The 14,991-nt window shown below is 32.7% G+C and overlaps 1 protein-coding gene across 1 annotated transcript; it reads left to right on the top strand.

The window, feature by feature from the left end:
• The first annotated feature begins 724 nt into the window (after positions 1 to 724).
• Positions 725 to 10,470, top strand: LOC127722455 (neuronal acetylcholine receptor subunit alpha-10-like). Its single transcript, XM_052229312.1, has 6 exons — positions 725 to 853; positions 2,444 to 2,488; positions 4,780 to 4,889; positions 5,990 to 6,170; positions 8,709 to 9,063; positions 9,759 to 10,470. Exons 1-6 carry the CDS (start codon positions 725 to 727, stop codon positions 10,358 to 10,360), a joined length of 1,422 nt encoding a protein of 473 aa, XP_052085272.1. The 3' UTR covers positions 10,361 to 10,470.
• The last annotated feature ends 4,521 nt before the right edge of the window (positions 10,471 to 14,991 follow it).

The raw sequence follows: 14,991 nt of genomic DNA, 5'->3' as shown, positions 1-14,991 counted from the left end.
AAAATCAAAAACAAGAGTAGCGAACATCCTTAAAAGGGCATTAGCTGTCAAATTCATGTTCACCTATTTGACTCAAATTTTTATATTTGATTTATAACATACTAAAACGTAAATCCAAATTACAAAAAGTCTAAAATAAACAATTAACAATGCATAGTCTCGATAATATGTGTCAGCATTTCGTTTGTATTTTAGGCTATACGCCATCTAATCAACTATCGAGATGATTTTTTGTGGATCGAATCAGTCAATGAAATGGTTCACCCTTATTTCACTTTCAATGTTGACATTCTTTTCCTATTATTAACTGAACACCCCCAAGAACACGAGTAACTCATCACCAGATAAGGGGTTACATTTTAAAGGTCACATGAATACGGATTCAAAGAGGTCGAATTATTGACTTAGAAGTGAATAAAACATTGATCAGCGATATTTTTGAGCTTATTTTGACAAATTTGGGCCAAAATGACTGCTTGTAACGAAATATTATTTCAAATCGTATTTTAATTTTTTGTCTAAATTGTAGCTAATGCCCCTTTAAGGCTCATGTTTATTGTCCTACATGTATACTTTGTATTCTCGTTCGAAAAAAAGATCATATAGATGAATGGTATGTCTCAAATTTTCGGATAATTTAAATGGCCGCGCATTGGCCAGCCCACTAAAACTACTTTTTATAAATTTTGACAATTTTACAGACTGTATTTCAGAGTTTGACAACATGTCGGCTGAGCACAAACTTATGATCAAACTGATGAAAGGTTACGAGAAATCAATACGACCTGTGATGAACTCATCAGAAGCTGTGGATATTAAACTCGGACTGGCGCTAACCCAGATTTTAGATTTAGTAAGTACGTCTCTGCTTAAAACACTGAACAAAAATATATAGATAAAAACAAGATGCGGTACAACTATCCAACAAAGACCAAATGACTTCGATTCGGAACATCTAGATGATATTCTTTTTTAAAAGAAACTTGCCATGACATGTGCAGAAATCAGTTCAGGATATCCCCTCATTGAAATACGGGATTTAGTATATCTACCAAGTTTCTTATTAGTTTACTAAAAACTTTGACACTAAACGTGCACTTGTTCTAAATCAAATTTTGCATCAACATGTCCATAGCAAAAATTACATGAATACATGTAGAGCTGTAGAATATGTGACCATAGAGTTAGTAAATTTGTAAAGGCTAAACCAGAACATGAGTCTACAAATATTACAACTTTTATTATTTATATATGGTTTTAAATATATTCAGTTCTTAATTAATTTTTCTTAAACCTCAGCACATTATGAATCAGATTATTATTTATAAATTTTATGGTTTAAAACTATAATGACTAGCCTATGAATTAATAATAATATTGCCTTTATTCATTTATCTGTACATAAGTTTATATATGTTTTCTTATGTTTTAAGGTGTATATAGCTGCTACAATTATACCCTATGGGTAGTGCTCCACAATTAATGGAGGAATATACTAGAAACTTAACTGAACTTTGAAAATATGAATAACGATTTATTGAAATGTTTTTATTTTGTTCGTTTTGTTTTTGGTTGTATTATGTATATGTATTACTATTACTTTAGCACTACATATGTAAAAACTTTTAGGACTAAACATATTGATTATTAAGCTAACACATTATCAATGAAATTCACTAGATATCGTAAAAATAGTAATTGAAAGATTTGTAGATTAATATATGATTTTGTTTTTCTGTGGGGATCGAGACAAAACGTTCAGGAAGCCAAACTTGTGAAATGAATGGGAACATCAAATTAAAAAAAAGATCTACATTTGTACACTGAACACATTCAGTACTGTGATTTTCATTTCCAATGATGCCAACATATGCTTCACACAAAGTATGGAGATGTGGTACGATTTTCCATCAGACCACTACTCAACAAAGGCTAACACGACGTTAGATATAAGTATAGATCTATGATATAAGATAAATTGTAACAGGTATAAAATGTAGGAGACGGGATAAATCGTTGGTGATCTTCCGTCCGCAATGCAATAGACTGAAAATGTCGTCAGAAACTGACCAACATACAGATTGGTACATGATACTTAACATAAAAAGGAGACAAGAACACACTTACGTCTGATATTCAAAATCCATGTTCCACTGAGAAAACAGATTCTACATTCTGTAAAACAGTTTCTCAAAGAGATTGCGTTCAGCTGCAATCTTTATATCTCAGTTATAGCTCTTCAATTGCATCTGGCCAAGCCACCGTTTCTTCATTTATTTTATTCAACACGTCGAAAACATTGTTTTAAACAGGCCAACCTATCTCTTTTAGAATATTTGTTTCATTTTTATCAAACATTTGAAAGTTTTCATAAATATTCAAAGACCTTCAAAATATATGATAAATTTTATTATCTAATTTTTTTAAATCATAATAATTTCAGGATGAGAAAAATCAAGTTTTGACGACTAATGTTTGGATGGAAGTGGTAAGTAAAAGTAAGAAGTAAATAGTCGAACTTACATGTATATTACCAATACTAATGTTTACTACACTGTAAAAATGGTGTTTAAATGCTGAACACAATTCTAAACACATTTTTGTGCTATTTTGTTTTGCACGTACAGATCTTAACATGTCTCAGTTCTAAATATGTTTAGGTTGACAATGTGTTTAGAATTTTGTTTAGGATCGTGTATAGCTCAGAAATTAGTGTTTAAGTCCTATAAACACTTTGATTCTAAAACACATTTGATAGTGTTTACATTCAAGACATGTGTACATTTAACGTGATTACTTAGAAATGTGTTTAAATATTAAACATAATCCTAAATACTTTTAAAACTAAACATGTAATGCAAGTGTTTATTTTCTAAACACGATTTTTGCAGTGTATTTTTTAGGTCCCTTTTGGTCATACAGTTCTTCACGTTTTTTCGGTACATATATACATCTTTTGGTTTCAAATTGTTACGATCGATCATAATCGACGCATACAAGTAACAAAATGTTATTTTTGTTAATTTAACACAACATATATCAAATAGAAATCAACATATTTTTGATATTGTTAACAAAGATTTAGCGAGTGTTCGTAGATACAAATATATGTGAAAGCGATCAGTATAAGTAGAAGATTGAAATTATAGGTATTTTAATTGTTGCAGAATAAATTCAGATCGGGTAAATATACGAACAGAGATCACTTTAAAAGAAGAATCATTATTTGTCATAGTTGAATACCAACATGAGTAGGCATATAGCTGTTTGGGTTATTTGTGTCGTTCTGTTTCTGTCTCTCAGTTGCTTTCTCGTTGTACCTCACATAATGTACACTGATTAAACCTGCCACACAGAGGTTAAAAGCTACATATTATACACCTGCTTCTTTTGCAATGATGAGGGTCTGTATGGGGGTCCTTCATTTATGTGTTTTTCAAAAACATTATTAGGCTATCTTTCGCTATTCTTTATACTTTTTGTCCTTTATTCTCTATTCTTTATATTTTAGAACCTCATTGTTCTCTATTCTTTATTTTTTTGGTCCATTTTTCTCTATTCTTTATATTTTTTGCCCTTTATTCTCTATTCTATGAACCCCCATCCACACCCTCAATTTAAAATTGTTGGAACTGTACACTCTTTGCAACCGGAAGTGATATCATGTGTTACAGAGGTGTTCACAATTTGTGAAAGATCGTGAAACACTTGTGAATATATATCATGCAGTAACTTCTGCCACAAAATTTACCACTTTTTATGATAAAAACCTGGACAAAACAGAATAAATACTACCGTTTTCCCTACAGTCAAAGTGTATGTGTGTGGTATGAAATTTATTATTCTGCTTTAGAAATTGAAGTCAAATAGTATCATGACCATCTTCGAACGGAGCTTGTTTATGGTATCCATGCCCACCGTCATTTTACATCAAATTTATGAAAATTGAAAGTCTTTTCGAATAATTCTCAAGAAAATATTTCAATGGGTTTCAAAATTTATATTGTAAATATACACACTGCAGTTATTCATAGATAAACAAAAAAAATATATTGTACCCTTACACCCAATCACAACGCTCCTAAGTTGACTTCCCTCACCTGCATTGGGTACTCAAAAGGCCAACCTAATGCCGGGAAAATGTAATACCACTTTTTCCCCTGTATAGTTATAACAGTTATTACCCTGATATAGAGGGACAAAATACATGCATATGCCGTTCGCGTATCTATTTGTGAAAGAGATATCAAAATGATTTTCAATATATATTACTGTAAAATCTCATCATGATATATAGTTTGACTAAATTTACTTAATTCTAATCTTTGGAGAATACAAACAAAAAACAGAACTTCTATACATTTTGTTTTTAATTAAATATTAGATAAAACATTTCGGACGGTTTATTTACTGTATATTTTTCTTCTCTCCATTCATTTAAAAAAAACGGCTTGTTTGTAAGTCTTCAGTTTACTCTTCTAAATGTGATGACTGATCATTCTTGATTTTAAAAATCAGTCCCATGACAAAAAAGATATATCTACTTCAAAATCTCGTGAATGTCGTTTGCAATACTTTTTTTCGTAGATGTTTGTTTGAAAGGCAGAATCAGAAATGTATTAATTCTTTTTGTTGAAACCCCCGGCAATAACCTCACGAGACGAAAACGAACCGCAAAACTTTCCAAAAGATATGAAAAATCTATTACAAATCGATCAAATATTTGTAAACTGTTCTACATGTTAGTATGGAAATGAACAATGTTTATGACTTTCACAGGAGTGGTACGACCAGAAACTTCATTGGTCATCACAGGACTATGAAGGAATGAAAAGTATCCGGTTGCCATGTGACCGGCTATGGCTCCCGGATGTTGTTTTGTATAACAGGTAAAATATTGTAATTTTGGGACTGTCTAAAAAGTAGCAGATTTAAGAGGGTCTGGATTGGGGTCCTTCACTTCTATATTCATTAATTTTTTATGTCATTTTCGATTCTCTATCCTATATATTTTTCTGCCTATTGTTCTCTATTCTGTATATTTTAGCACCCTATTATTCTGTATTCTTAATTTTTTTTGCCCATTATTCTCTATTCTGTAAACCCAATTCATACCCTCGTTTATTCAGGTGTTGACAAAATAACTTTGAAGAGATTGACAAATGGTCAGAATCAATAATAACAAAGTCGTTCTGTGAAAACAGCCATATTTTAAAACGGTCCTTGAGTACATACAGTCTTAATGTAGATGCACGTGAAACAATATTACTGCCTTGAATAAAAGAAAGTATACATGTAGAATGTTGTAACTGTGTTCGTCATTTTTTTATACTTGTTGTTGGGTTTACTTTGACTTATGGTTTTTGATCGTCCCTTTGTATCTTCTCCCGACCTTTTAAGCTATACAGAGTTAAAACTGCTTTTCATGTTTAAAATGAATAAAAATGAAATTTGGGGAAAACATGTATGATACAATAACTAATCGACACAAACAACCAAAAGCAATTATTTTTATTTCATTTAAATGGCACTTAACCTATGTATATCGTTCACATTAAAGTTTGTTGGTTATCACTGCAAAATCAGTGTACTTCATCTATTAATAACCTATTTGAAAACTTTTAATACATTTTGAATAATTATGCACTTAACCAAAATGTATATGTTAATTTAATGACTTTAGCATTATCTTTGTACAACTATTCTGGACAAACGATTCACTTACGAAACACATAATGGAATTAGGATCTGTGGTAAACGCTATTATTTCAGTGTTCGTATTGTCAGCTTTCTGATTTTAGATAGTACGCATCTCAGTTGATAGGCTTTGTCGATATGATATAGAGCATATATGCCTTAGCCCTATGTTTTCGTTTTTGCCAAACATTGTTCGCATTAACCCAAAAGAACTGTATTTTGTACTAATTTAAGGAATTATAAAAATCCATAATGCTGAAATTTCATCTTTTTATGAATTACAATATTTCAGTGTTGACGATTATACATCCGGGTACATGCCTAGCCTAGCAATGGTTTTCGATTCAAGTCGAGTTTTCTGGGGACCAGTCGTGAGGTTCAGAAGTTCTTGCAAGATAGATATAACTTATTTTCCATTCGATGATCAAATGTGTAAACTAAAACTAGGATCTTGGGCGTATCATGGCCTGCAGGTACAGTAACTTTATGTTATTAATTTTTCTATTTAGTTTGTATCAAGTCATAACATTATACATGTAGGACTCTGAACCGCGATGGTACTTCGAACCGCCATGATCTAGATGATTAGCGATTGGTTGACGCTAATGTGTGTTTTTGATAAAGCTGAAGTGTACAGAAGCGTATTAGGGCCATCCTTTTTTTTTTTCTTCAAATTGTCGACTTTAATCTTGGAATTATCAACTTTAATCTTGGAATTATCAACTTTAATCTTGGAATTATCAACTTCAATCTTGGAATTTCCCACTTTAATCTTGGAATTATCAACTTTAATTTTGGAAATTCCAACTTTTACTCTTGGAATTTCCAACTTTAATTCGGGATCATCAACTTTAATCTTGGAATCATCAACTTTAATCTTGGAAATGACTGATATTTTTCATAGTTTATTGTTTTTTCCCAATATATACTTAATCTTCTTATAATTTGCGGCTGAATTTTTGGTAAAATGTAAAAGAAAAATAGGCATGTGTGTAAAGTCTTGTATAGCTTCACGTAGCCTAATATCCACGAGGGGTGTAACTTCCTAGTAATGGGTATATGTGGATATGCCAAAAATACGGGTCATAATTTTGCGTGATTTTATATATATGTCACTACTTTTTAATTTGTTACTGACATTCTATATTGATATGCATTGTTCTTACATATTTTATATTGATTTGGGGTATGTTCTACGTATCTTATATAAATAAGTTATTGGAAATCTTATATTAATGGCCAATTGTGGTATTTGAATCAATCAGGGACTTTATATTTACATAAATATAAAGTAGGGACTAAATATAAAGTCCCTGAATCTATGCATTTACAAATCAAAATAATGTATAAAAGTAAAGGTCATTCTTTGTATATATTTATAAATAAAATTTAGGTACCAAATATAAGTGATAATAGCAATCACCAACAAAAAGTAAAGTAAAGCACAACTGAAGTGCACTGTTAGGCAGAGGCGAGAGTCCCGTGAGCCAAAAGTCACGATGTTCTCAGTTCAGAGATTCACTAGGTTAATTAAAGTCGGAAAAATCAGAGTCGGACTAACGAGGGTCGGAAGATTGAAGTTGGAATTTCCAAATTTAATGTTGATAATTCCAAGATAAATGTTGATAATTCCAAGATTAAAGTTGGAAATTCCAAGATTAAAAATGATAATTCCAAGATTAATGTTGATTATTCCAAGATTAATGTTGATAATTCCAAGATTAATGTTGATAATTCCAAGATTAAAGTTAATAATATCAAAATTAATGTTTGATAATTCCAAGATTAAAGTTGGAAATTCCAAGAAGAAAGTTGATAATTCAAAGACAAATGTTGATAATTCCAAGATTAAAGTTGACAATTAAAAAAATGGGATTGCCCTAATACGCTTCCGTAGAAGTGCGATATCGGCATTGTGACGCTATCTTGTTGATAGCTACGTTGAAGTGTGTTGGTGATAACTCTGAAGTGCGATGGATTACATAAACTATATTGTTTTATTGTTTTCCATGTTCACATGTCGATGTAGAAGTCAATTTGTTTGTTAGAAGCATTTAAAAAAAATCATCGCGGTAATAAACCGTTTAATTTAAATCAGTCATGATAAATAGTCACTGTATTTCCAGTCATAACTGTAACGTTGTAGTTTACTTTGTAAATAGGCTTGGACACAACTAAGCCAACGTTTGTTCAACCGTTCAGAACTATATCACTATAGACGCTATATGTAAAGTTTATTTTCCATTAAAAACCTGTACTATTGCAACGACTAAAAATTGTGGTAGCTGTTTGAAATGCAATTGGTACTTGATTAGTTGGAACGAAATAAAATAAGTGAAAAATATATCCGGTTGTTGTAAATACGAACAATGAATACAATAGATTACAGTAGATGGTTTTTCATGCAACTTAAAAAATATGGAAAGTTGGGTAATTATAAAACTAACTAATCAAAAGTCAAACTCTCATGATAATAATTGGACATCTTTTGAATTTTTAACTATCCATCACGTGTTGTATAAACCATCACACATCAGCGAAAGGACCATAGCACTTCGGCACAGACCGTCGCACTTAAGAGTTACCATATCACTTCAGCGTCCCCATTGCACCTCTGAGTCATACATATCATACGATTTTTCCGTGCATGTTCATTTATCTAGTATTTATTGTTTACATAATTTCGTATATGTTTATTCTTATTGTTTTTAATATCTCTACTTTATAAATGGCATGCGTCTGAAGCGCTTTTCCTGATTTATCTTCTTCAGGATCCCTCAAAGCCGAATATTTGAAAGAAAAAGATGTATAAAAAGTTTAAACCGAAACAGTTGAAGATCTATATGACCAAAAAGGACCTAATAGTTAAATCCATCTGAGGTAAACTTTGCCGGAAGGAGTTGCCAATTTAGTCTCTCTAGTTTTAAAATACATGCAGAGTCTTATCAACTTATTCTAATAAAAGCACTATTTTTTTATAAGCGTTATATTAAGTAATTGTTTAATTTTAGGTTAACGTTTTTAACAGATCTGACACAATAGATGTATCTAACCTAGTAGATAATGGTGAATGGGAACTAATACATGTAAGAGTTGAGCGTAACGTCATATTCTATAATTGCTGTGAAGAACCATTTCCGGATGTAACATTTTACGTCCATCTTCGACGAAGAGTAAAGTATTACTTCATGAATATCATCATTCCTTGTATCATTCTATCATTTCTGTGTATCTCTGGATTTTTACTACCACCAGAGAGTGGAGAGAAGATAACTCTGGGTCTGTCTGTGTTGCTTACTATAACTGTTTTTATGCTAATGGTCGCAGATAAAATGCCTTCTACATCAGAATCGATATCAGTTATCAGTAAGTATGCCATTTAATCGGTATATTTGTAAGAGAGTTGTGATGGGATTTACAGAATAGGAAATATATCAAAAGGTGCAGAATAAAGGGCTTAAAAATAAAAAATTCAGAAAAATAGGCCACAAAATAGAGAAAAGAGAATATTGGGGTGTTAAAATAATATAAAGAATAGAGAATATTGGGCAAAATAGATAAAGAATAGAGAAAAATGGTCTAAAAAATTACAGAATAAAGAAATGAAGAACCCCCAATCCAGACCCTCTTGTAACCGTTCAAGTCAATTATTATGCAAAAAACATTACTACATACTCCTCACATCTCGGAAAAATTAGAGACTTACACTTTTTGTAAACATGTCCTATAAGAAGTTGGTTGGGAATCCCGAGAAGAACGAAGACAAAAAATAAATAATAAATGTTTTATAATATCCATAACCTTAATGCCCATGAATACATAAGTAGTTTTGTCGATCATTAAACGTACAAAACAAAATCAAAACTTGCAGATTGCCAGAAACGTAATAAAGAGCAAATAAACTAAGTTTAAACTCAAACTGGCATTCATAATCTTGTCTTGCCCAATGACAATGATAATTATATTCATGTTACTTGCCGGAATAACTAGACTGACAGGAATATTACGGAATTTCCAAAATTACGCAACAAAGAATTAATATGCATTTGGTTCAATTTCAGGTATCTATCTGATGGTAGTTTTATCCATGAGTTGTATGTCTGTATTGTCATCAGTTTGGATCTTATGTATACATCATCAACGAGGAAAACCAAAAAGAGTTCCAACATGGTTAAAATATCTAGTGTTCCGATTTCTAGCGAAAATATTTTGCATACGTATTTCAAAATACAGTCCGAAAACTAAATCGAAATTTACAAATGTGTCTTCAAAATCTCGAGTTTCTATGGAAGAGACCGATAGTGTCCGAAAGAATCATTTACATTATGAACTCATGGAATTATCAAACAACGTAGAGTCACATCAGACGGACAATACTCGATTCCGAAATAGTATGATCGATAGGGACGATAACTCTAATCATCGCACTGAACGACATGAAAGCATCAAGTGTTTAATCGACCGAGATGAGTGGTTTAAACGTTTAATAGATATTTTAGAAATAAAGCAGTCGGAAGATGAAGATGACGAGGAATGCTATCGTGAATGGAGAGATGTTGCTTTTGTCTTGGATAGATTGTTTTTCATTCTGTTCTTGATATTGACGTCTTTATCAACATTATGTATTCTTGCAATGAATCCTGGCGATCATTTCATATTTTAAGATCATACAAAATGTTTTCCCACAGACATCTGTACACACGGATTCAGTTCTCGACTCATAACTTAAACATAAACATATACTTACATTAGTTGCAAATTCTATTGATAAGGAATAACAGTACTGTATCTGATGAGAGGCGAAAGATAACAAAGGGATATTCAAACTCATAAGTCGATAACAAACTGATAATGTCATGACAAACGACAAACGACGAAAAGACAAACAACAGTACACAAAACTTAACATAGACAACTAACGACTGAGCAACACAAACCCCACCAAAACCCGAGGGGTGCTCTCAGGTGCTCCGGGAGGGTAAGCAGATCCTGCTTAATAGATGCATGTTTCTCATGTTAGTACAAACTCGGTGATAAGTCTAATTCGGTACGTCACAATTGAGGAAAAACGGACGGGATTGTGGTTACAAAAATAGGAATATATCCGTCCTCATCTGTGAAACAGATATTCCATAACGGTCAACCAACTCGTGATAGCTTCCCTAAAATTTCGAATGGATGATTGCAACTTTAACACTTGGAACTCTTAGTTCAATAGTTTATTTGTAAGCAGCAACCCACTATCAAGGAACTTGTGATAGCAATATCGTTTCAACTGAGAGATATATACTCAATATACAGGTGCTGCTGGAATGTTGCTAATTCGATTTGAATAGTTCACAATTGTGAAGCTGAAATAATCTCGTTTGTCGTAAAGTTTTGTTCTCAACCCGACCCTCATTGTCACTGTCTAGATGTAAGTCAAGATATGAGACAGACTAAACTTTTTCTGTTGTATACTTTATTTCAAGTTCGATGGGATAGGTGCGTTCAACGTAGTCACCAAACTTTGAAATATTTAGTAAGAAGACATCATCTATCTATAGGAACGTAGAGTTAAAAGTAAAATAACAAAAAAACCGAACTTCAAGGAAAATTTAAAAGGATAATTCTAACTTCTTGTCATTCTTCCTAGGAAACTCTTGTATGAAGTCAGCCTCATATGAATAAAGGAACAAGTCGGCAAGAAGAGGAACATAGTTGGTTCCCATTGCAATGCCGATTTTTTGTTGAAAAACACGTCATCCAAACATAACAAATACGTTGTCTATCAAGAAATTAAGCATCTTGATAATGTCAGTTTCAGAGAACTTATTGTTTAAATCAGAGATATTTGTACTATTTATCGCACTCTAAGACAAGATACTTGTAACTACGTTGGCCATTGCTTTTTATGAAACAAAGCAGGACCAACTCTTTCAATTTGTCTTTTAGTTTTGAAATGGAAATACTTCTGTAATGTGTAGAAAAGTCAAATGTTTTAATACAATGGCAAAACAAAAGAGACTTCGATTGTATATAGATTTAAGAAGATGTGGTATGAGTGCCAATGAGACAACTCTCCATCCAAGTCACAATTTTTCAAAAGTAAACCATTATAGGTCAAAGTACGGCCTTCAACAGGAGCCTTGTCTCACACCGAACAGCAAGTTATAGAGGGCCCCCAAAATGACTAGTGTAAAACCATGCAAACAGGAAAAACAACGGTATAATCTATATAAAAAGACAAGAAACGAGAAACACTTATGAACCACATCAACAAACGACAGCCACTGAATATACAGGTTCCTGACTTAGGACAGGTGCAAACAAAGGCAGCGGGTTTAAACGTTTTCATAGGCGCCAACCTTCACTCGACCTGAAACAATTGTGTATGTACACTTACAGATCTTTCAATTTTTTTTTATTATCCATATCTGATTCACCCGCTCCAAGAGTAGGTTGTTTTTACAATAACTTCGAAGGCCGACTTTGATTGCTGATAAAGTTGATGTTAATTATTTAGAAAGAGGTTTCGTGGAGCACTAGGAAGACCCAGCAATATAACCTTGTTTGTAAGGACACGTATGTAATTTTGGTATCCAATAAAGTGAAGGAAGATCCAGTAGTCTTTGGTTGAAATTCCAAAGGAACGTAGAACAGACCTATGATTATTCAGGATTTACTCCTAGGTAAATGTCGTGGGGGTATATGTTGCGTTCCCAAGTGAATTGTCAATACCTAACTCCTTTATCAAGCAGTTTATGTATCATGTTTAAGATCGATGTAGCATGTGTATTCATAGACCCGTTTAGTTTTTAATTTTCTCATTTGTATCAACGATCTCGCAGCCTTAACCCATTTGGAAAGAGTATCTACTTTTTCTTTTTCGCGTTTAGCCCATAGTCATGCATAATCCTCGATGGAACCCATCAGTATTTTAAAGTTGTGTTTCCAATTGATGGATTTAGGCTCACGGTATTTCGGGTCTTTGGATAACACATTTAGCAGAAAAGTGTAATTGACAATTTTCAGGTTCTCAGTAATAACGTGGCCAGCCGGATGATATATGAATGGGGAGCTAGCACAGGTACTAATCTTTAAAGTAGTAGGATATTTTCGAATTAATTGATTTATGATGAAGGATTACTCAAGTTGATTGCATAAAGACCTTTGTTGGCAAAGGGAATTTTTAGAAAGGATCTTGTGTACTTTTAATATTTTCCAATGTGAACCGGTCTGAAAAGTCTGTTACTGGCAATTGAAGAGTTGCCATCATCAATTGAGGATTTTACAGTCGTAAATGCAAAATCAACAGACCAAGAAAAATACCTTAGCATTACAATAAAAATAATCGTAAGTGACACTCAAGCATAAAAAGACCACACAAAAAAAGCAAGTACATCGTTAAGATTTATAAAAAAAACCTGTAAATTCAACAGCATTAAAACTACTAATGAATCTAGCTTATAAAACATATGTCAGACCAAAATGAGAAAATTGTAGTGTTGTCTTGGAGCCCTGACAGAAATAACAAATAAAGAATTAAGGCGGCAGTAGTTTACCGATGTTCAAATCTCGTAAATCGATTAGGAATAGACAAATCAAGGTAACAAACAAAAAATGAGAAAATTGCATGAACTTTTAAAGAAGCGAGACTGGCTGCGTCGATGGGGCAAGCGTCTCTTACTATAAATGCATCACCCGTCATGCGCATACACACTCAAAATGTCACAATCGGGAATACTACACATTCGGTTAAAACACAGATCAGACGACTATAATAGTATCTAAAGATCCGTGAAAACATGTCCCTCGTGAGCTAAGACATTGACATCAAAATCGTTTCGGTCTTCCAGTTCGTGATTGTGAACGTAAAATTATGTAGTGTCAATGTCAGTTGTCCTGCCTCATAACTCTGAAAGTATTGTAAATGCCATGCTTGAACATCAAAGCTGGGCAAAACTATATACAGCCACCATTCTCTACAAAATTTTACATCGGCTATTGTTCACCTAAAACAAATATTATTTTGTACTTTCAAGAGAACAAGAAATTGTATAGCGATTCCCTCCAAAAAATTACCATGCATTCTCATTTTTCCAAGAGCAATAAGGTTATGAAATTCCATACCAAACCAGGTAGCGCGTTGGCAAGACTTGGAGGACTTTAGATATATGGAACACAATATATTTTGTATTGCTTAGAACAAATAATATATGTTTTATCTATACTAGCGAAAAAAGAAACTGTGCATCTTAAAAGTTGTCTAGAATTTACAATCATGAAGATTTAAGTTACAATGTGTCACATATAAAAATAACAAGATGTGGTATAATTGCCAACGAGACAACTCTCAACAAGAGACCAAATGACACAGAAATTAACAACTATAGGTCACCGTACGGCCTTCAACAAGGAGCAAAATCCATACAGCATAGTCAGCTATAAAAGGCCCCGAAATGACAAATGTAAAACAATTCAAACGAGAAAACTAACGGCCTAATTTATGTACAAAATAATGAACGAAAAACAAATACGATACACAGAAACAAACGACAACCACTGAATTACAGGCTCCTAACTTGGGACAGGCACATATAGAATGTGCAGTCTTGTAAAACAATGTTTTCAAAAATATCCGGTGGTATTCAGCTCCGCACGGCGGATATCATATATTTCTTTAGAACATGCAAGTTTTTTTTAAATTTCGTGCAAACAAAATTGCTCATGATCTTTTTGTCTAATAAGGTGTAAAAACTCTTCTTTAGTCATTTATTATTCACGATGAAATCATTTTTGTTTTCAAGAGGGACACGTGCACCTGATCACGCAGACGAAAACAAATAAAAAAGTGTTTCTATGCTCAAAGAGATCTACGGTCCAGTGTTGCGCAGACATTCGCTAACGGACACTGCAGACATTACCCAAACAATACTGTGTCTTTGTGAAGAAGTGTTCTTTAAATTTCGTTACATCAGCTATCGATTCTGTTTAATTGCGTTCTCTTGTGTCATGACCTTATCAAGATCAAGACACCAAAAACTTAATGAATGTCAAGGTAAAGCACTTCCAGGGGTATGTTCTACCGAAAATAATATTGCGTAACTACAATAAATCTTTAATAAATCAAAACCGATATCGGAAAGATTTTCAAACTGTTCCTGAACTGTTCTTTCAGTGGCAATACGGCGTTATGATGTCATCTAACGGCATGATTGAGTATATTGATTGACCATATCGAGGTTAAAATCTCACACTTTGCAACAACATTTTATACTTTGTTCAATTATTCAAATTGCAAAGATATTATTT

The sequence above is a fragment of the Mytilus californianus genome, unplaced genomic scaffold, assembly GCF_021869535.1.
Source record: "Mytilus californianus isolate M0D057914Y unplaced genomic scaffold, xbMytCali1.0.p SCAF_12, whole genome shotgun sequence".
In the NCBI taxonomy this organism is placed as follows: domain Eukaryota; kingdom Metazoa; phylum Mollusca; class Bivalvia; order Mytilida; family Mytilidae; genus Mytilus; species Mytilus californianus.
This window is presented reverse-complemented; position numbering and strand designations above follow the sequence as displayed.